Source organism: Mustela nivalis (genome assembly GCF_964662115.1).
Source record: "Mustela nivalis genome assembly, chromosome: 5".
Taxonomy (NCBI): Eukaryota; Metazoa; Chordata; class Mammalia; order Carnivora; family Mustelidae; genus Mustela; species Mustela nivalis.
The window spans coordinates 67,911,487-67,934,325 of record NC_139024.1 but is presented as its reverse complement, the minus strand read 5'-3'; the positions used below and the strand labels follow the sequence as shown (position 1 = coordinate 67,934,325).

Here is a 22,839-nt window from a genome sequence, read left to right as displayed (position 1 = left end):
CAGTGAAATGCAGCAATTTCCAAACTGCCACCTCACTCCTAATTTCTGATCAGTTCCGTCTACCAAGACACTGCTACTCAGATGTCACTAACTAAAATGGATTGAACATAGATTTCTGTTGCCTACAGCGACATGGTATAAGTCTGTTTCTGAATCTTCCCTCCTGAAGTCACGGAGAACAAAGTGCGGGAGGGGGAGAACACCCACAGAAGTTTTGTTTTCAGAGAAATGAGGACAATAAAAACGTCTAAAAAACATATACATGTGGTCAAAAGCAACAGAAAAGAGCAGCTCCTGAGTGGGAAGCTGTATGGGTAAGGTGGGGAGTAAGGGGGATGCAGAGCGGTAGAAGGGAGGCAGAGCTCCAAGATGAAGATGTGGGCAGCAAAGGAACTGGACACCCTCTTGTGGAAGGAGGAAGAAGGACGTGGGGCCATGCTCAGGACCCCTAAACTGCTGACTTCTAAAAGTACCATCTTTCCCTAAGAGCACGCAGATGCTTTATAGAAAGGTAGCTGTGTGTCTTGGGACCAAGAGAGTGATGCAGGGCTACAAGGACTGGAGGGGGAGGACCTTCCACACAAGACTGGGTTTTGAGAGGCAGAGGGGGGACAGAAACAGGGCCTCAGGACAAGACAGAGAGAAATGAGCACCTGAGCGGAGTGACTCAGCACTCGTCTCCTCACAGGACTCCCCTGCCAGGAAAACCAAACTCATTCTGTTGAATAACGTAACAAGAACAGATACAGCTACCACAAAAAAAGACCATAACAATTGTGAAAAAGAATGGCAAAATTCCCTTCGAGAAAACATAGCAGGAAAAAAATGTGATCACAATGCGGAGAGGGTAAAAATTATAGCCCAAAATAGCACCACAGTTTTTTTGTTTTTTTGTTTTTTTAAACCCAATGAGACAATTGCAATTTTAAAGCTAGGGCACAAAAGAACTCATAGATGAGATGGCTAGATAGTAGGCCCTAGGGAAGTAGAAACTTGAACTCAGGAAAGAAAGAGAAAGGCAAATTCAGAAGGGAAGACTAGTGACAAGGAGTACAAGAAAGAATGGACATACAAAAAACCTCGAGGACCCTGTCACCACTACCCATTACAGCTGAGATCACTTCGTGTTCCTCGGCCACGCCCCCTCACCTGCTGATGTAGCGCTTGACTCCTGCCTCAGATCTCTGTGATATCAACATACATGTTGATGATCCTTCCACCAGCCTGGCCTCAGTTCTTTGCACGCTCCGCCCCAAAGATCTGGTCCTCCATCCCACCTTAGTCACACTCTTCAAGATCCTATCAAATGCTCGCTCAGTGCCAGTAACTAACTTTTCCATCACCTTCCTCTCATGCACACTATTTATAACCCACCACCTCCAGTATGTCATGCTCACTGCCACTGGGCCCTTGGTTCCAACAACAGGCCTCTGACCTACCAGAACCTTCCATCCTTTGGTCTGTCATTTTGCCACTGTCACTCACACAGCCTCCCTGTCCTCCATGTCTTCAATCATCTCCTCACCCAACCCAAACTCTGGGCAATCATCATATTCACTCTCTAGCACATGTCCCCTCCATCCCCTCCCTCCATTTACCTTAACCACTTGACAAACCCGGAACTCTGCTTGAGCCCAACACTGTGCCTCCTCTATTAGATCCGTGTGCTGTGCAGCATTTAATCTAACCTCTGTTCATGGACATTTTATCCTAAGACTATGTGTTTAAAAGTCGGGGAACTCACAACTTATGCTGACTCCACAAATGCATCCCTCTGAGCTCTACACAGATCAAATAAAGTGTGATGCTGACTGCGTGATAAATTCTCAGATCTGTTTCCACACTCCATTTATTTAAATGCTCAAAACCTTCGTTCTACCTGGAATGAAAAGTCCAACTCCTTACAGTGGCCCACAAGGCCTCACCAATCCAACCACAGCTCCAACTCTCCCTTCTCTGTGCACGCTGGCCTCCTCATCAGTCCCCTAGTCCTGCTCCTACTGCAGGGCCCTTGTTCTTGTTATTCTCCACTAGAACATTCTTCCCCCAGAAGATCTAGCTAAGATAATTAATGAAGGTGGCCAAACTAAACAACAGATTTTCCATGGAGATGAAACAGTCTTATCTTGGAAGAAGATGCCATCTAGGACTTTCATAGCTTGACAGAAGTCCATGCCTGGCTCCAAAGCTCCAAGAGACAGGCTGGCTCTCTTGTTATAAGCCGAGATAGCTAATGACTTTTAGTTGAAGCGAGTGCTCATTTACCATTCCAAAAATCCCAGGGCCTTTAAGAATCATGCTAAATCTACGCTTCCTGGGCTCCAAAGATGAAAAACGAAGGCTGCATGATACCTCATCTGTTTACAACATGGTTTACTGAATATCTTAAGCCCACTGTTGAGACCTACTCTTCAGAAAAAAGATTCCTTTCAGAGTATTACTGCTTATTGGGGGTGCCTGGGTGGCTCAGTCCGCTAAGCCTCTGATGCTTGATTTCAGCGCAAGTCATGATCTCAGGGTCATGAGATCAAGCCCCATGTTAGGTAGAGTCTATTTGTCCACCTCCCTCTGCTCCTTCCCTCTCCCCATTTGTGCACTCTCTCTCTCTCAAATCAATAAAATCTTCAAAACATATTATTGCTCACTGACAATGCATCTGGTCACCCAAGGACTCTGATGGAGATGTTTAACAAGTTTACTCTGTTTTCACGCTTGCTAACACAATATCCACTCTGCAGTCAATGGGAGTCATTTCAACTTTCAAGTCTTATTTAAGAAACACACTTCATAAGGCTATAGCTGTCCCCACTAGTGACTCCTCTCATGGGTCTGGGAAAAGTAAATTTAAAATTTCTGGAAAAGAGTTACCATTCTAGAGGCCATTAAGAACATTTATGATTCAGGGACGCCTGGGTGGCTCAGTTGGTTAAGCAGCTGCCTTCGGCTCAGGTCATGATCCCAGCGTCCTGGGATCGAGTCCCACATCAGGCTCCTTGCTCAGCAGGGAGCCTGCTTCTCCCTCTGCCTCTGCCTGCCGTTCTGTCTGCCTGTGCTCGCTCTCTCCCTCTCTCTGATAAATAAATAAAATCCTTAAAAAAAAAAAAAGAACATTTATGATTCATAAGAAGGCAAAACGTCAACATGCACAGCAGCTGGGAAGAAAGAAGTCAATTCTAACCATTATGGATGACTCTGAGAGGCTCAAGACTCCAGCTTAGGAGGAAACTGCAGATGTGGCAGACAGACCAAGAGAACTACAATTAAAAGTGGAGCCTGAAGATGTGACTGAATTGTTGCAATTCCATCAGACATTAGTGGCTGAGAAGCTGCTTCCCGAAGAAGCTGGTTTCTTGAGATGGAATCTACTCCTGATAAAGCTGCTGTAAAGACTATTGAAATGACAACAGAGGTCTTAGAACATCACATCAACTTAGCTGGGCAGGGTTTTAGAGGATTGACTCCAATTTTTAAATTAGTTCAGCTGTGGGTAAAATGCTGTGAAATATCATCCCATGCTACAGAGAAATTGTTCACAAAGGGAAGAGGCAACTGATGCAGTAAACTTCACTGCTGTCTAATTTTAAGAAATTGCCACAGCCTCTTGCACCTTCAGCAACCACCGCACTGCTCAGTCAGCAGGTATCAACACTGAGGCGATACCCACCAGGAGCCAAAAGATTATGACTCCCTAAAAGCTCATATGATGGTCCACACGGTCTAGCAATAAAGTATTTTTTAGTTAAAGCATGGCCATTGTTTCTTTAAACATAAAGCTACTGTACATTTAACAGGCTATAATATAATACAAATATAACTATATGCACTGGGAAACTGAAAATTTAACTTACTTTATTGGTCTGCAACCAAACCCACAATATCTCCAAGGTATGCCTGTAGTTAAAAGATACTAACTTTAGTTAAAAGATACTAACTTTACACATCTTCTAGAGACTTCTGAATCAGGCAGAGTATACTGGCAATACTGTATAACTCAAATCACTGGATGTATTTCCACCACCCTGCCCAGCTCTCCCCCCAAGCCCCAACAGTAAGACAGTGCTCTGGGTATTCACAAATAAGCAGGCGTCAGCTGGATTTTTAGCTAACAGTTTTCACAGTCCTCACTAAGAAAATAACAGTCCACATGCTAGGAAGGAATCTTGTTCATGACTGTGGGCATGCCCTTGGCTTTAAAAGGGGTAACGGCTAAGCTATCCCAGAGAAGTAGCTGGCCATACTCAGTATCAGTGACATGCTACCCCAACAATGGTTTCTTCAAATAATGACCAAGATAATGACACTACAACAAGAAAAGACTGGCAAAATAAATGCACCAAAACCTACAGAACACTATTTTGTAAGACTTATAGGTTCATCCAAATAAATTAACAGGCAAATCAATTAATACCTGCTTTAAAAAAAATCCAGTTTGGAATGAGTATAAGTGGCAATTACTCTTTAATGGAAAATATTGCTCAGGAACTGGTGAAAAACAACATAAAAGAGTCAAAGAGAAGAGGACAAGAATTGTCATAATTATTACAGGAAACCCAAACTAAACAACCTAGCCTAGCATCTGCTGTCTGACTCCCACATCAACACTGAACCAACTAAAATGTACAGACAGGCAGCACCCCGGGACCGTTGAGAGGTCATCACACAACCAACCACAAACTTCATTTTAATAAAAGAGAAGCTACTCTGTGACATATAAGTACTAAGCACACTGAATATATTTATAGTGAAAAAATACAATAATAATTAAAATGTTTTTACATAACATGGGTGGGGAAACATACATGAGGATTTTATCATATAATCAGCATCATACCTTACCTACAGGGAATGCAGGAGGATTCATGTGTGGAGGCAGCATAAATGGTAAGTTCCCCAACTTTTAAACATACAATCTTAGGACAAAATGTCCATTAATAAAGGTTTGGTTAAATGATGTGTGACACACTCATATAATGGAAAATTATTTGGCCAACAGAGAAGACCAAAAGAAGCAAGCAGGAAAAGAAATGTATAGTATGATTTTGTTTTCATAAAAAAAAATGAAAGAATATAATTATATGCAAACACTTCTGTAGCCATCAGATTCACATTCTGTCATAAACAGCACTCATGTTTGGTCATGTAGGAAAAGCCATCAGAGAGGAAAAAAAAATTGTCGCTCTCTGTTAAAAATCTCTTGGAGAAGGCACTAATTCTGACACCTGTCTCTATGCTGTGTCAACACCCTAGCCATGAAGAAAATTACAGCAATGAGAGAGCAAAGGTACTAAGTTTTTCTGCTCAGGAGAAAAGATCCAACCAAATATTTTCAGATGAGTGATGTTAAACATAGCTATATCAAATAGCATTTGGGGGAGGGACAAGTTTTCATCTCTTTTTCCTCTATAAACCACCTTTACATCCACCAAAACCCACAGAGACTGCTCCCCAAGAAAAAAAGACACATCCCTAATTCCTGGGTAAATATACAGTTCCAGTAAATTTATTAACTTCTCAGGACTGGAGCTTTTTTTTTTAAAAGAAAAGTTGGCCCTGACACCAAAAAAGAGAAGTTGATGGTATTGCTTCCCTTTTGTTTAGTCATGTGTTGAGAGGCAAAAACAAGGGACCCCTTCACCAGACTACAATGAAAAGAACTGTATTCATTCTCAAAAGTAACAAAAGGACTCACACATTTATATAGATTTTATATTTCATCTCAAAGTCCTAGGAACCTCATGAGGACAAAAGGCAAGCACTGATCCTTTTTAATAAATAAGGAAAGGACCCATACAGAATGAGAGCTCATCACAACACAAAGAAACCAGCAATATTTTTGCAACTCTAAACAAGTCTGTGTTGAAATAATCTACAGGAAATAAATGACAGAAATGAAACAGTGAAGATTCAGCATAAACATTTTCCATTCACTTTCTCTTCATCTTTACAACATGGGTTTAAGTTTACACATTTTATGCCCCCCTAGAAGGTTCTGCTCTCCTGAACCCTCTGGAATGAACACACATGCACATATGACATGTTATGCATATTTTAGCAGAAAACTTCTATACTCATAAATGCAGCTGAGTAGTATTTTATGTTACTGATAGATCTAATTTGTCATTTCCCATAGGCTAACTTGTAGCCATTCTCTTTCTCTTTCAGATTATTCTTTTTAAAAAATACTCAAATGCCAGAATTCTTATTAACATTGGTAGTAAGACTTACTATGTGTACCCGTGGGAAGATTTTATTTCAATGACTAGGTTTCTTTCTTTCTTTCTTTCTTTTTAAAGATTGTATTTATTTATTCGTCAGAGAGAGAGAGGGAGAGCGCACAGGTAGGGGGAGCAGCAGGAAGAGGGAGTCTGATATGGGACTCGGGACTCCATCTCAGGACCCCTGGATCATGAGCTGAGCCAAAGGCAGACACTTAACCACCTGAGCCACCCAGACACCCCACTGATGACTATGTTTCATGGCCGACTGTTGATATTTCTACTTATGTTTCCTTCAATTCATACCTTAATTAATGCAGAAACAATTCACACCAGAACCCTTTGTGACTGCAACTCTCCCATCTTCCAATACTTAGAAATAATACACAAGTCTTCGCGGAACTCTAGCTGGTCTTGTGAAGACTATTTCAATTACAGAATTTTAAAAGTATGTGTTATGAATCCAGATATGGCAATTTGTCTCTTAATAACAAAGAGAACAATCCTGCATCTGCTGGAAGAGCTTTTAAGATTCTTTAAAACTTTGGTCACCATTACAGCTTGTTAAAGTTGAAAGAGGCCATAATCCAGCCCAGAGAAAATATATGTAAGAAAATCACGTCCTGGGAATGAAAGAGCTTACTCAAGGTCATACTGCTACGAGGATCTGATTTCAGGAAGTGTGTATGCACTCACAGAGAGCTTGCTTAATTAGAAATCTTTCCTATCGTCTCGCCGATTTTCCTACCTCAGCGACGTTCTAAAAAGTCTGATTCTAATCAGGGAATTGCAATATAAATCACAATGAGATAGAACTATGTCTAAAGGGGTGAAATTTAAGACTGTAAAGGCCAAATGCTGGCAAGGATTTGGAGAAAAATGAACTCTGATACTCTGGCTGGTGGAGTATTACCTGGTATGATGACTTTAGGTAACTACTAACTACAGCATCGTGTAACCGTACGCTTAGGCACGTAAGTCAGACAAAAGAACATGTAAAAATGTTAAGCATTGCTCATAATAGCAAAAAAGAAAATCAAAAAGACAGAGACATCCTAAATGTACATAAACAACAGAAAGAATAAACAGCTTGTGGTCTGGTTGAATATGGAACTATGCAATAATGAAAACATACAGCTACACGCCACAACATGGTGAACAGTACAAATATAACGGTAGAAAGAAGTCCAGCATGAAACCTAATACATGACTCTACTAAAGTTAAGAAATTGGGACTATCAGTCATTCACGTTAGAGGTTTACCTTTACAGAGTATGGGGCAGGTAAAACATGAGAAGGGCTTCAGCGTACTGGTAATGTTCTTCTTGGTATATGTGGTGTTGTAACAATTTATTGAGTTTTACATTAATAACTGGTGTACTACTCTCTCTATACATTATAGCTCTATTTTTTAAAGATAAAAAAAATGTTCAGTTATGTGATGGATTTCAATAATTTATTCTGCTTTCAAAAACATGAGTTACTTCTGTGTGTTTTTGCAACTCTAAACAAGTCTGTGCTGAAATAATCTACAGGAGATAAATAATATCATTTATTCGAAAATGAGTACATTTTTCTGGGTTTGGTTGTTTGCTTGCACAAGGATGAATGGTACCAGTGAAAATATCCTACTCTGCTTTACCTTATGTAATGGGCTCAGCCATTTCCACCCATAAAGGCTGGTTCATCCTTACACTACCCATCACTGGTAGGAGTTTGTGTCAAAGAAAATACAGACAAGTGATAAGGGGTAACTGGGTGTACATCTCATCTCCAAATACTACTAATAAAAATGTTACTTGTAAATATCTCAAGCCAAAGCTTGAGCATTAAGTCCAAGCATTTCTTTTGATGCATGATCATCTTCTAAACCTGGGATAACAAATCGTTTTATTGACATGCCAACTCCTGTCTATTGGGAATGGTTGCCTGCAGCACTGGATTGAGAAAGACTGGATGCCATGGTGGGGCCATCAACGGAACAGTGTCTGTGCCACAGGCAAAGGATGGAGCAGCTGGGGCACAAATACCTTGCTGACTCTGTGACAGAGTCAACAACAAAACACTTTCTCTCACAGGGTAAAAATATTTTCTTCATCAGGATCACATTGAGATCTAAATAACTTTCCTCATTGCTTCCACCTCCACCCCTACCATCCTATCAATAAAATTCCATATTCAGGAAAATTTTCAAATAAATAGTTACATTAAGACAAAATATGTATTTTCTTAATTATTTTAAATGCTCTAGAGAAATCCCTAATAAAGTTCTAATCTGTTACACTTATTAGTCATTCTTAAAAAGTTAACGTTAATATAATCTATTTCTATCTATTTTATATTTATGAATTTACACTTTAAATATTTTTATATAAATTACATTATTGTAATATGATTTAAGTAATTCACTAGTAAAGAAAATTGGTAAGATTACAGATTTTTTTTTTAAGATTTTATTTATTTATTTGACAGAGAGAGATCACAAGTAGGCAGAGACGCAGGCAGAGAGAGAGAGAGGAGGAAGCAGGCTCCCTGCTGAGCAGAGAGCCTGATGCGGGACTCGATCCCAGGACCCTGAGATCATGACCTGAGCCGAAGGCAGTGGCTTAACCCACTGAGCCACCCAGGCGCCCAGATTACAGATATTTTTAACAAAAAGTATCTTAAGACAAAAAAAAGTTAAAAATATCTTGTTTCATCTGTTCTACTCTTTGCAAAACAGAACTTTCAGGATATAGTACTAGTTAAAGAAAAAATTCCAATCTTAATAAATGTTATTCTTGGGTCCCTCCCAGAATCAAAAATCTTTTTTGGTATAAACTGAGCCATAAAAATTAATAGTTTACAAGTTTTCCCTGATCTCAATCAAAAGTAATATCAAAATAAACTTCTCCCACTGCAGTATTTAGGAAGACGTTAGCTTTAGTTGAACAGGTGCACATATTCTAACAAGGGTATTACCCTACTTACAGCATCTTCTTCTAAGATTTCTTTTGTGCAACTAGATAATTTGTCTGGACACAAATTTAAGAGATGCAAATGTAGTGTGAAGAGAAACACCTAAATGTGGTGCAAAGTACCATCTTATTCAATCACATCCAGTATTATTAGCACTACCAGATGGGAAAAAAATGAACTGAAATTTCACACTTCTGCCTTTCACTTCCACGTGATTTCTTCATATCCGATTCAGTGATGCACACGGGGTAGGTTAGATCTTTAACACTAACAAACTCTACCTCATCTAAACTTCCCTTCATTCAGACACTGACTCTCAGAATTAGAAAAAATACATAATGATGATTGGTTTCACTAAATTCATGATCCCAAATCTCAAGTGAGTACTCAACATGTGAAACAACCCTTCATTCCAAGGTATGTCAATCCTTTCCATTGTCAAATCTGTAACTAATCACTTTCTCCTTTCCATAAACTTCCCATAGCCTTCCAGCTCTTCTGTGCCTAATGCCTTTGCCTCCTACTTCATTTAAAACCAGGCCACCCAGACGGAACCTCCCATCTTTGCCCACCACATTTACATTCATGCCATACTCTGCCTGGGCTCTGTACAGTGAACGAAACGCAAACCGGGCACTGGTGACCCATTCCCCTCCCCCTCTCACCTTCAGAGACCTTTCTTTCGCAATTGTACTCTCGGTAGACTCTCTCTTATGTAGCAGAAAAAAGCAGCCTCTTCTTAGACCCTCTTTCTACTTCAATGGTAGAATCCTCCAATTGCCTCCTAAATACTGAATTTCTTCCCCTTCTTAAATGGAGCAAGCCCCATTTCAGTAAGCATAGTACAATCCAGCCTTCCCAGCAGCTAGGTGTAGCCAGGTCACTATACATAAGCTCTGCTCAATGATACAAGCAGAGGGGAGTAGGAGTCTAGGAAAGCTCTTTAGTTGAAAAAGGGATCAGTTCTTCTCCCTCCTTTTCTCCATCACACTCAGACATGAATATGAGATCTTTCTTCCTTTCTACTTTCTTTCAGATTTTATTTGACAGAGATCAAGAGAGCAGCAACAGCAGGGGAAGTGGCAGGCAGAGGGAGAAGCAGGATCCCTGCTAAAGTAGGACTCTGGGATCATGACCTGAGCCAAAGGCAGACGCTTAACTGACTGAGCCACCCAGGCATCCCTGAGACCATTCCTTTCCAAGCAACCAGTCTGCCCTAACCAATTCTCTGCTTTTTAGTCTCTCGGCAGCATGAGACACAGATGATGGCTCACTCAGTCCTGAAACACTTTTTCTGATTTCTGGAAATCCACCAGATCCTGATTTTCTTCTTACCTCCCCAGTCATTCTGATTCTTCATGCCTTCTCCCTGCCTTCCTGACTTCTACATTTTTAACGCTCCTGCTCTCTGCTCCTCCTCCTTTGTTATTATTTTAGACCCATGGTTTCAAATACTACTTATCCTCTGATGACACTCTGATCTCCAAAAATTCATAAATCTAAACTAGATGTCTGACATCTCTAATTAGGAGTTTAAAAGATATCTCAACATTGGGGAGGGTATGTGCTATGGTGAGTGCTGTGAAGTGTGTAAGCCTGACGATTCACAGACTTGTACCTCTGGGGCTAATAATACATTATATGTTAATTTAAAAAAAAAAAAAAAAGACATTTCAAACTTTACTTCGTCAAAAAAATTCTGTTTCTAAACTACAGTATATACCTCAGTATATACTCGGCTGCTCTACAAAAACATGGAGTCACCCTGGACTTCCTTCTCTCTCTCTCAATCCACCCACATTCATCAGCAGGTCTTGCTGGCTCTGTCTCCGAAGAGCATCCATCAGTTTTCTCTGTCCCCACTGCCACCATGCTGGTACGAGCCAACATCACTCACCAGACCCGTGCGATGGACAATGAGTCCCCACCTCAAACTCCTTGAAGTCCACTTTCTAAGCAGCAGCAGCCAAAGCACAGATCTGACTGTGTGTCTTCCTTCTCAGAATGAAATCTAAACTCCCCGACAGCCTCCCCTGCTCAGGGAGGCCTGTTTGACCTCCTGATTTCATCTCCAGCCATAACTGCCTCACAGGCTGTGTTTCAGCCACACCAGGCTTCTCTTTCTTGTCTATTTTCTTGCTTCAGGATTTTAATACCAGCTATGGTTGCTTCTAAATGTTGTCATACATCTTCTCACTCCTAGCCGCTTCTCGTCCTCACTCAGGGGACCATCTCGGCCATGGCAGCTTACCCCTCAGGCACCTGCTCTCATACTACTCTCATTTTCATTATAGGACACCATGTCATTCATTTTTTTTTAACTTCTTAAAAAAATTCATTTAAATTAATTAATAGCATATACTGTATTATTGATTTCAGAGGTAGATAGAGGTCAGTGATTCATCAGTTGTATATAACACCCAGTGCTTATTACATCATGTGCCCTCTTTAATGCCCATCACCTGGTTACCCCACCCCATTAAATTTTTTTTAACCATCGGTTTCTTCTTACACTATAAAGTACATGAGAAAAGGGCCGGAGGGATCTTGCTTACTGTTGGATTTCCAGAGTCTGGTACCATGACTAGCAAGCAGTAAGTGCTCAATAAATTATTTGCTGAACAAACAGAGAATATCTTAATTACAAGTCACTTAGTCTGAACCATTATTCTAGTGTTTAAACCTCTAACAGACCTGAGAAACAGTATCTGACTACCATATACTCGTCACTTAGTAACAGGGACTGCACTCCTCCTGAGCTTGGCAATTCCATCCCTGAATAACCAGGATTATTCAAAAGCCCTTTCCTTCCAGAGCTGAAGTCTGGCTACCATTGCTTCTATTCATTTGTGGAGACCTTCATGATCATACAGAATACCTTTCTTATATTTTATATAAGACAGTGTTTCTATATTTGAAGATGGTGACTATAGCTTCTCATGGCTGAAGAGACCTAGTATTCTTTTTTCTTTTCTTTTCTTTAAAGATTTTATTTATTGAGAGAAAGAGAGCAGATGTATGAGCAAGGGAAAGGCAGAGGGAGAGAAAGAATCTCAAGCAGACTCCACACCTAGCACAGAGCCTGATGCCGGGCTCAATTTCATAAACCCGAGATCATGACCTGAGCTGAAATCAAGAGTCAAATACTTAACGAGCTGAGAAACCCAGCGCGCTCCACAGTCCAAAGCTGCCCCAAAGCACACAACAAAGTCACATACTTAGTTATGAGTTATGTCATGAATATGCAACTCTGGCCCAACGTATCACTCCTCATCTGGTTGGATCAACCGATCTCTTTCTCGGTGGACATGACTTAAGTTAACTCTTACTTCCTTCCCGTTCAAGCCCACACATGATCTCCAGTCTGTATATCTGTCATACCACCGGATAATTACTGCCTCTATGACCTCAGTGCCTACCCTCATTCCTCCTCCTCTTCCCAGAATTCCTAACATTCACTTTTCCCAGCCCAAAGACCTGCCTGTCCTCTGGAGGAAGGCCTCCTGGTCTCATTTCTTACACAAAGGTCCTGATTTTCCCACACATGTAAACTAAAATTATAACCTCTCTTAATTTTCACACATGAGCCTGAGGCCAACCAGCACTACTTCTAAGAAAGAAAAAGAAATCACTTTGGCTTTTATTATTATACCACTGTGCACAGCAGCACTTTTTTAGAACCATCTGTAATCTACTTTTACTCCTTTTGCCTCCAAAACATGCTGACACCTTACTGAGATCATCTGGGTAGAGTAGTAACTTCTCAGAAGTTAATGATTAGATAAGAAAACATGGTTTGGTCATCTGAAAACATTCTTTTTTTTTTTTTTTTAAAGATTTTATTTATTTATTTGTCAGAGAGAGAGTGAGAGCGAGCACAGGCAGACAGAGTGGAAGGGAGAGGCAGAGGGAGGAGCAGGCTCCCTGTAGAGCAAGGAGCCCGATGTGGAACTCGATCCCAGGACACTGGGATCATGACCTGAGCCGAAGGCAGCTGCTTAACTAACTGAGCCACCCAGGTGTCCCCTGAAAACATTCTTTATTTTCATAGTGTGTTAACCCATTCTGGTAAAGAGAACAGGAGACTTAACAAAGTAAGCTGAAGAATAATGCTGTTTTAACACACCCTAAAATAAACTCTTTAGGTAACACCCAAAGGGGCAAAATACTGATCACAAGGTAACTAAAAATAATCCACATATGTGATTAGCTATGATTAGGAAACACAATGTAAAACTTTAGGTTTTACTTTGATCAAATTTGCTACAGTAATCTTTTAAACTATTTATCTATCTATCTATCTATCTATCCATCCCAAGAAGTAATAATTTCTAAAAAAAAATTCTACATGGAATTGGTCTACTAGGATAGTTTTTGACAGGTGTAGTACAGATAGTTTGTGGGAATTCTGAGAATCATCTTCTAGATCTGTCTCAATGGGTTAAAATGTTGCCTTATTAGGGGTGCCTGTGTGGCTCAGTGGGTTAAAGCCTCTGCCTTCAGCTCAGGTCATGATCACAGTGTCCTGGGATCGAGCCCCGCATCGGGCTCTCTGCTTGTCAGGGAGGCTGCTTCCTCCTCTCTCTCTCTGCCTGCCTCTCTGCCTACTTGTGATCTCTGTCTGTCAAATAAATAAAAATTTTTAAAAAATTAAAAAAAAAAAAAAGTTGCCTTATTAGTTACTCCCTGCTCCTTAAAGATGGACTGTGTATTTTTCCCTCTACAAAACTTTATTTTTAATAAATGTAAACTCTTCTTGGTACTCCCCAGTTCCAATCCTATGGCATTTAATCAACAAGCCTCTTTAATCTCATCCAGAACCAGCTGATTTTAAAGCAAATATAAGTATCTATTCCTTTATATCTTTATTTCATTAATAAAATAGTGTATTATGTGCATGGCACTCTACAGAAAAATGCAAAAGTATTATCTCTTCTAATGCAATTATCTTTCACATTCACTCTAAAAAATTCTAGCCTTCTTTTTAAAAAAATTTTTTTATTTTTAATTTTAATAGTTCTAGCCTTCTAAAATCTGTTTTTAGACGATTGCTCCTCCCTTTCTCAGTCCGGGAGTTGTCCTAGTATGAACCTCTAAGTTCAGTTAAGAATTGAAAACAGTGAAGTCAACTTACAACATTGTGTGATCTTCTGGATATTAGAAGAGATACGCTGGGCCAGTAGAGCAGGGTCACCACCAACTCCCGGAGTGTAAGACATAGCTGATTCGCTTATTCACTAATTTCATCAGATGTTGGCGGGCTGGACAGTTTTCTAAGCAGTCACCTACAAAACAGAAGTCTCATAATTGTACTTTTAAAGTTACTGGCCTACATTTTCCAAATTATCACCTAACAGAGTTTAAATATGGCAAAGAGACACATCAAACAGTAAAACTCTCATGGCTATCAAAAACACTGGCCTTTGAAAGTCCCAGTCATGTTAAACAATTAAAATTAAGCTCAAGTTGTACATTCCCTTTGAAAACTTTGATCTAAGGATGAGTTGCCAAGTTCCTTTTTTGTGTATAATTTTAATTGTTTACATATTTTTCTCCTTAACTAAAGTGCCAGCAACTATAAAACAGTGTCTACATGCGACGTATCTTTTCTTTCTCCAACATTTAAAAATTTCTGACATGGGGTGCCTGGGTGCCTCAGTGGGTTAAAGTCTCTGCCTTCCGCTCAGCTAATGATCCCAGGGTGCTGGGATTAAGCCCTGCATTGAGCTCTCTGCTCGGCAGGGAGCCTGCTTCCCCCCCACCCCTCTCTGCCTGCCTCTCTGCCTACTTGTGATCTTTGTCAAATAAATAAATAAAATCTTTAAAAACAATAATAATTAAAAAAATAAAAATTCCTGACACAAAACCGATATTTACATATTTATTAAATGGTATACAAAGTTCAGGGTGTCCCCAGAAATGTCACTTTATCTAATTTAACACACAGAGGAACAGCTTTGGAACATAGGACTGATGGGTCTTCTAATTGTAATACCATAGGTCAACTTTGAGAGGCAGAGCTGACAAGTGAGGGGAAAAGGGCATGCTCTGTAAAAGCTCACCACACCTTACCAACAGAGCAAGGAGAACACACTCCTCTTCCAGAAGCCCGCATGAGGACAGGAAGCAAAGCTGGGGCACTGCCACAGGAAGGAGGCGAGAGGAAGCTCTTTTTGGTCTCAATGCACGCCACACCACATGTGTCGCGGTTTGGAAAGAAAGACGGAAAGGGTATCCCGGCAGACAGGACTGGGCACAGCACACTCTCAACAACTCCACACCCACATTTCATTGAGTGCACTGACTGCAGCAAAGCTGTAGGCAGTCCATGTGTGAACCGAGTCTCTACTGAGAGTCTGCTACATGGCCAGCATGAAATGAAGTACTAGGGAGTGGCAAGCAAACAGGACAAGAATCTGCTCAATTCATGTTTGTCATTTCGGAGGGGGGAGAAACTTAGTAGAGTAAAACAAGAGCAACACAAATCAGCAAAAGGTCATGTGCCAGACAAAGGTGAGAGGCTAGGAAAAGGAAATTTTCACCATTGCCCTTATCTTGAAAGAATTTATGACACAGAAACAGAAGATGTGACTACCTGGGTATGACTGGTACGGAAAATGACAAAGGCAAAGATGTGAAGCCTGGGACCGGCAGACCCAGGACGCGCATACAGGGTACTTGGCAGTGTGGAATTTTGGGAAGGCAGAGATGGTTGCTAGTCTACCTAGGGATCAGAAGAGTCGTGGCTGGGAAAATGACCCAACATTTATTGCCCATCTGAGAAATGAAATGCATTTCACACAGACCGTCTATTCTAATTTTTAAAGCCTCCCCCTTAAAGGGGATAGTAGCAACTAAACCTTGTTTTAACAACAAGCAAACTGCGGCTTATAAAGATGAAGTACCTATAAATGTAATCCAACCACCTACTGTGTGGAGGTGGGGTTCAATCCCAAGGTTTGGGCTCCCAAACCACCCATGCCTGCTACCACACAAAACTAAGGTCATGGAAAAGAGAGGGCCCTGAATGCTGGATTTAGTTTTAATATGTTGCAATAAGAAGCCACTGGAGATTGCTGGTAGGGGAGAAGAGGGCAGTTCTGGCAGGAAGGACACCTGTAGAACTGCTGAGACAGTCAGAACAGTACTGGCTCCATAGCTGAAACTCTGGTGGAATGTCCCTGGCCACCATGGAATTCCTGGGAACTTTCAGATGCTCTCCATTCATCCTTCATTGATCCACAGGTCCAATTTACCTATTCTGGGCTCTTCAGATCTCACCTAGTCCTACGGATAGACCTAAATCTCAACTCAAACAGAACTACCTCAGAAAGATGGCAGATAGCCTTGGCCTTGGGCCTGCAGCCACCTGAAGAGCTGTGGCCCAGTCAGAACAAGATTGGACTGAAACCAACACAATCGCATGCATCTCACAAACCACCAATTAGATCTTGAAATTCTGCATCTTTTTTTTTTTTTCAATAAAACCTTGAGATGTAATTCACAACCATGCAATTCACCCATTTAAAGTGTACAATCCTGGGGCGCCTGGGTGGCTCAGTGGGTTAAAGCCTCTGCCTTCAGCTCGGGTCATGATCTCAGGTCCTAGGATCGAGCCCCACGTCGGGCTCTCTGCTCAGCAGGGAGCCTGCTTCCTCCTCTCTCTCTGCCTGCCTCTCTGCCAGCTTGTGATCTCTCTCTGTGTCGAATAAATAAATAAAATCTTTTAAAAAATAAATAAATAAAGTGTACAATCCTGTTTCTGCAAACTCTCCCACTAATCTACTTCATGTCTTCATGACTTTGTCTATTCTGTACATTTCCTCTGAATAAAATCACACAATGTGTTCTCTAGTGACAGCCTCTTTCTCTTAGCATGTTGCCAAGGTCCATCCATATCGCAACATGGATCAATGGGTCATTCCTTTTCATTAACAATTAATATTCCACTGACAAAAACAGGCAATTCTCTCCTGGCTCACTGATACCTTTCCTTTTCCTTTCCCCATTAACTAGAGCTCTAGAAAAACTGCCTCACTGCCAACACAAACATAAGAATGAGAAAACCTTTCTCATTTACTGTCTTCAGGAGGCTCCTCCCTCCACATACACAGTATTAAAACACTCCCCTTAATCCTCAAAACTCACGAGAGCCTAACCTAAGCCTTCTCCCTGTTTTTTTTCCAAGGCCCCCTTTTTCCTCTTTAGAGAATCAATCAATTGGCTTAAAACACCACCAGTTTTCCTTTAATCAAGCAACTAAATTCTCAAAAGTTCCTGCTGTTGAGATAACTGGGCTTCCATCATCCAAAGAGGGGCTGCTGCTGGACTGGCTGGAATCTCCTTAGAGGAACGGAACAGCGGGTTATCACCTCAGCTCTGTGTTGAATGAAGAATGAAAAGAAATGTGCAAATGATAGAAGAGAAAGATCCATTAAAATCAACAGGATTAACAATGGGTAATTCTTATTTCCAAAGCATTTCGCTTAGGACTTCTAGATTTCTTTTCTCAGTCGATTCTTACGGCAGACCTCTGAGGTGGGTACACTTATTGTTCTGATTTTTCACATGAAAACACTACGGTATAACAAGAATAAGTAACTTGCTTAATTTTAACAGCTAAAATTTGAAACTACATCTTACAGCGCTTATTTTTAAAACACTAAATCATACTGCTTCACCATATAACAAAAACTCAGGACAATTAAAACAAAACAAAACAAAATTTACCACTTTTCTGCAGACTCCAATCTTAGGATGAGGAACAGATAGCTACATGAGTAGATCAAGGTAACACAGCTGAACAGCATAGTCCTTTTCTCTTATTCTGCTAATAGTGATATCTAAAAGACAACAATGGTTGGCCCTTCAGATGATAAAATATGAGAAATAAAGGAGCCAAATGACTAACTTTACTGCAAAAACATATACACAAATAGATAAACCACGTTACAGCTAACTATAAAATGACTTAAAAGTTTATGATCTGCGCATATAGACTAGAATCAACTAAGTTATGCCCATAGCTGCTGTCCACATCAGTCTCCAGCACTTAGCCCAGAGCTAACAAGCACTAAAGGACTCTTGATGACTATTTTTTTTTAAGATTTTATTTGTTTATTTGATAAAGATACAGCGAGAGAGGAAAAACAAGCAAGGGCACTGAGAGAGGGAAAGCAGGCTTCCTGCTGAGCAAGGAGCCCCATGTGGGTCTCAATCCCAGCACCCTGGGATCATGACCTGAGCTGAAGACAGACGCTTAATGACTGTGACTGAACCACCCAGGTGCCCCTGCTGATGACTAATTTTGAAAGCTCATTCAGAATTCCTAGTTTTATTGCTCAGAATAACAATAACCCTTTATCTATACCTGCTCTACCAAATATTCAAATACGACATGTGAGGCCAGGGGCCTATATAGCTCTTGTGTAGAACATTTCCATCACAGCAGAAAGTTCTACTAAATAGTGCTTATGTAGACATCTCAACAATTACCTTTCTATGAAAATATATGGACTGTAATGGAAAAAAGGAAAGAGAGGATCAGAGTGCAACACTCATCACGAGGATCTTCTCAAGACTTTCTATGAGCACAAATAAAAGAACAAAGGGAACTGTGAAATCTTAAGTGTCAAACACTACCCCCAGGTACCACTACTGGACACACTGCAGAATCCCAAGACTCCCAATAAGCAAATATCTCATGCTCTATAAATCAAGCGTGGACAGAACCACAGAAATACTTTCACTTTCTAATTTGGGAGTACTAACATAAAACACTGGACTTCCTCCTCACCATGCGCCAGAATGTAAGCTCCCCGGAGGGCAAGGTTTTGTCTGTTTCGTCCACTATTCTAATCTCAGTACCTGCTTCTATAACAAATATTTGTACTTAATAAATATTTGTAGAGGGGCGCCTGGGTGGCTCAGTGGGTTAAAGCCTCTGCCTTTGGCTCAGGTCGTGATCCCAGGGTCCTGGGATTGAGCCCCACATCGGGCTCTCTGCTCAGCGGGGAGCCTGCTTCCTCCTCTCTCTGACTCCCTCTCTGCCTACTTGTGATCTCTGTCGTCAAATAAATAAATAAAAAATTTTAAATAAATAAATATTTGTAGGCCGAATGGATAAATATACCTATTTCCTAAGAACATATACCTAGTCTGAGGATAAATAGTTACCAATCCTAAGACATTACATTCCAGTGTCTTCTTTCAGATCCTAAATGCACTGGGCTGATTACTGCCTTAGGGCTTTGCTGAGTGTCATTTCCTATCCCTAGAAGGCTTCTCCCATGATCCCCACATGACTGACTCCCTTACACCAGCAAAGTCTCACTGCATGCTGGATAAGTCTTTGGTGACTACTTGCATCTAAAATGAGAAATTACCACTCCTGCCACTCTCTGTTGATCTAACTTCCTTTATCGTAGTGCTAATCACTATTTAAGATGATCTAGGTGGTCTACTGCTCATTATCTATCCATACCTCGGCCATATAAACACAAGACAACCTTGTTAGCCTTGTGGAATCCACAGAATTGGGTGCACGGTAGATGTTCCATAAGTGTGAAGGCGATCATTCTAGGGATGTGAGCATTCTCTACCCAAACCAAATTAACTGAATTCTTTAGCTCAGCATCTCCATCTATTAAACTATTATACTATTTGGTTTTACTCACAATACCAAGGATTATTTTTCACCCTTCCCTACACCAAACTGTCAAATGGAATCATGACAAACTTTACTCAGACTTACTGCCAGTGTTTTATATAATTTATTTTTCCACCGCCAGCACTTGGCTGAAGTTTGATATCCTAACCAAAACGAGGCTATGTTATTGGAGCAGCAGAAGCAAAATAACCGAAGAAAAATGATGCAGACATTAATGAGGTACTATAATATATTAACTTCTACAACAAGTATGAAACAAGAGCATAATTCTTAATTAGTCACAGTCTGAGACAAACTCTTCAAAGCGGCCTTCAAAACAGAGGCCAGCCACATCACAAGACACTGCTCTACACTGCTAAAAGTCTCTGCATGGGTGAGGCTAAGGCTGCTCCAGAAGAAATGCCCACCTGCAACATTACTCAACACACAGCACTTCATAATCATTTTCTTCCAGATTGTGCACGTCTTAAATTATAGTCAAAATACACTGATGTGAATTAAATAAAAAGTAATGTATGTATACAAGAGCCAAGCAAATACAAGAAATTTGAGAGGGGAAAAAAAAATACGGCATTTGACCAAAAGGTAATGTTATTTTCTTCTTTGTGTCTAAATTTTTAAAAAGCAGGAACCTAAAAACAAGGAGCCGGGTGGGTCGTAGGGGGGCGGGTATCTTGAAATATTTTATGTATTTTTAAAGGTCTTTATGTAAACCAATTAATGACGTGTACTGAAATCAAAGAAAGTTAGCTTGCCTTCAAGCCAGACAGAAAACCAACTACAATGAGCCTCCGAATAAATGGCTAGGGCTCCTTCACTACAGCCATCTATTTTCAGTTCCCCTGTTTTCGGGAAGAGAACTTTAAAGTGCGTTTTCTAACTCCACAAGTCGCAAAGAGGAAGAGGTCACTTGGGTGTCCCGCTTCGGGCAGAAGCAGGATTCCCGAGCTCCGCCCCAGCGGGCCCCGGCGCCGGCCCCGCCCGGGTACGCGCAGCCCGCCGGTGCACCGCAGCCAGCGCCCCAGCCGGGCTGCTGCGCGGCGCGGCGTCGCGGGGCCGGCGGGGCCGGCAGGGCCGGCAGGGCCTGCCTGACCGGGGGCGTGGGCAGCAGCGGTGCTCCGAGGCTGGAGCAGCGCCCGCCCTCCGCCTCCCGACCACAGCGGCAAAGCGCAAGGCGGCGGCCACCTGACAACGCGCACAAACAAGGAGGCGCGGCAGCCGCGGGGACTTAGCGCCTTTGGGACACCGGGCCTGGGGGCCCCCGCCCTCCCCCCAGGCTGCGCTTACCCCAACCTCCTCGGCTTCCTCCTTCTCCTCCTCTGGCCGTGGGCACCCACGGGCCCCAGAGGCCCCCCGCTACGGTTCTCAGCTGATGGGCGGTGGCACTGGGGCTCCCAGTCCGCATGCGCACAATACAGTTCTGGGATGGAGGCGGGGCTGGCTCCCCTCTCGTTGGCCGGCGAGATTGAGTGACAGCCACTCTGCCCCGCCCCCTCCGTGTCTCAGCTAAGGAATAAGGTACCAAGAAAATTGCAAGGGAGGTGTTTTTGAGGCCTCGACTAACGGAAGGCAAACGTCTTAGCCAGCGTCCAAAAAAACCAGAGGAGGGAACGGAGAGCATCCGTCTTTATCGGGTGATGGCGGCCTCCCTAGACTCGTATCTTCAGCCCGCCCCATCAGGTCCTGCCCATCTTCTTACTCTACAGTAGAACGTATTCAGGGCTCCATTAAAAAATGCTAAAGCAAATATGCAATACTAGAGAGAACAATGACAAAATAAGTGAAGAGTCGCCCATTTAGTAGACAGATTTTCTTTTTCTTTTTCTTTTTTTTTTAAGATTTTATTTATTTGACAGACAGAGATCACAAGTAGGCAGAGAGTCAGGCAGAGAGAGAAGTGGGGAAGCAGGTTCCCTGCTGAGCAGAGAGCCCAATGCAGGACTCCATCCCAGGACCAGGAGATCATGACCCCAGCCCAAGGCAGAGGCTTAACCCACTGAGCCACCCAGGCACCCTCAGCTTACTTTTAATCGTCTGCTTTTAAGAGAAAAATGAGAACAAGAAATATTTCCTATTTCACATCTTTCCTGAAGAAAACTACAGTAAGTGTTTTAATAAACAGCAACTTACATTCTGCCTCTAAAAAGGGAGCAATAGAGTGGGCATGCTGGCCAAGCAAAAGGAATTCATCCTATCTAAAGGTGGCATGATTCAGTTAGCACCCACTGCACTTTGAGGAAATTCAGATTTTTATGTGAAATTCTTCTTTTTCAATATTTTTAGACTTTTGTATAACATTCTGTGATCAAATAAAGTAGGTATTCCAACTTCTATAATAGGCAATAGTTTCAACCATAGAGTATAAAAAAAAAAAAAAGCTGGAGGGGACCTTACAGAAAATCTAGCTCTAATCCCTCATTTAGCAAGTAAGTTAAGGAAACTGAAAACCAAAGAAACTTCATCAAAAGTACACAAACAGGGGCACCTGGGTGTCTCAGTGGGTTAAAGCCTCTGCTTTCCACTCAGGTCATGATCCCAGGGTCCTGGGATCTAGACTCAGTGGGGCTCTCTGCTCAGCAGGGAGCCTGCTTCCCCCCACCTCTCTCTGCCTACTTGTGATTGCTGTCTGTCAAACAAATAAATAAAAATATTTTTCAAAAAAAGTGCACAAATAATTATGAGCAACATAGGTCCAGATGACTTAATTCAGAATCTTTAGTTCTTCCTGCCATATCACATGCAGCAAATATTCATTGAGAAGCTGCCATGTGGCCTGTACTATTTCAGGAGCTGCAGGTATCAAGATTTGTGGGGTGTATAGTATTTTCCCTCAAGGAACTCAAGAAGTAAGATCCTTCCCAGGACACTGTAAGAAGTACTATGATAAAGATTTGTACACAGCATGGCGGGAGCCCAGGGATAAGGATGACTTAGTGTGTGGTCGGGGACCATTTCAAGGGGGAAGTGTTAACAGAATCTTAAAAGATGTGTAATAGT

At 41.6% G+C, this 22,839-nt stretch overlaps 1 protein-coding gene across 1 annotated transcript in view; it reads right to left on the bottom strand.

Annotated features, from left to right (window-relative positions):
• STX7 (syntaxin 7) overlaps positions 1-21,291 on the bottom strand; it is a 47,709-nt gene extending 26,418 nt beyond the window's left edge. Inside the window, exons 1-2 of the mRNA XM_082731445.1 lie at positions 21,130-21,291; positions 14,308-14,458 (exon numbers count right to left, since the gene is read on the bottom strand). Of these exons, the coding sequence (XP_082587571.1) occupies positions 14,308-14,392 (85 nt within the window). The 5' untranslated portion in view covers positions 14,393-14,458; positions 21,130-21,291. The remainder of the gene's footprint in view (positions 1-14,307; positions 14,459-21,129) is intronic.
• Positions 21,292-22,839: the final 1,548 nt, after the last annotated feature.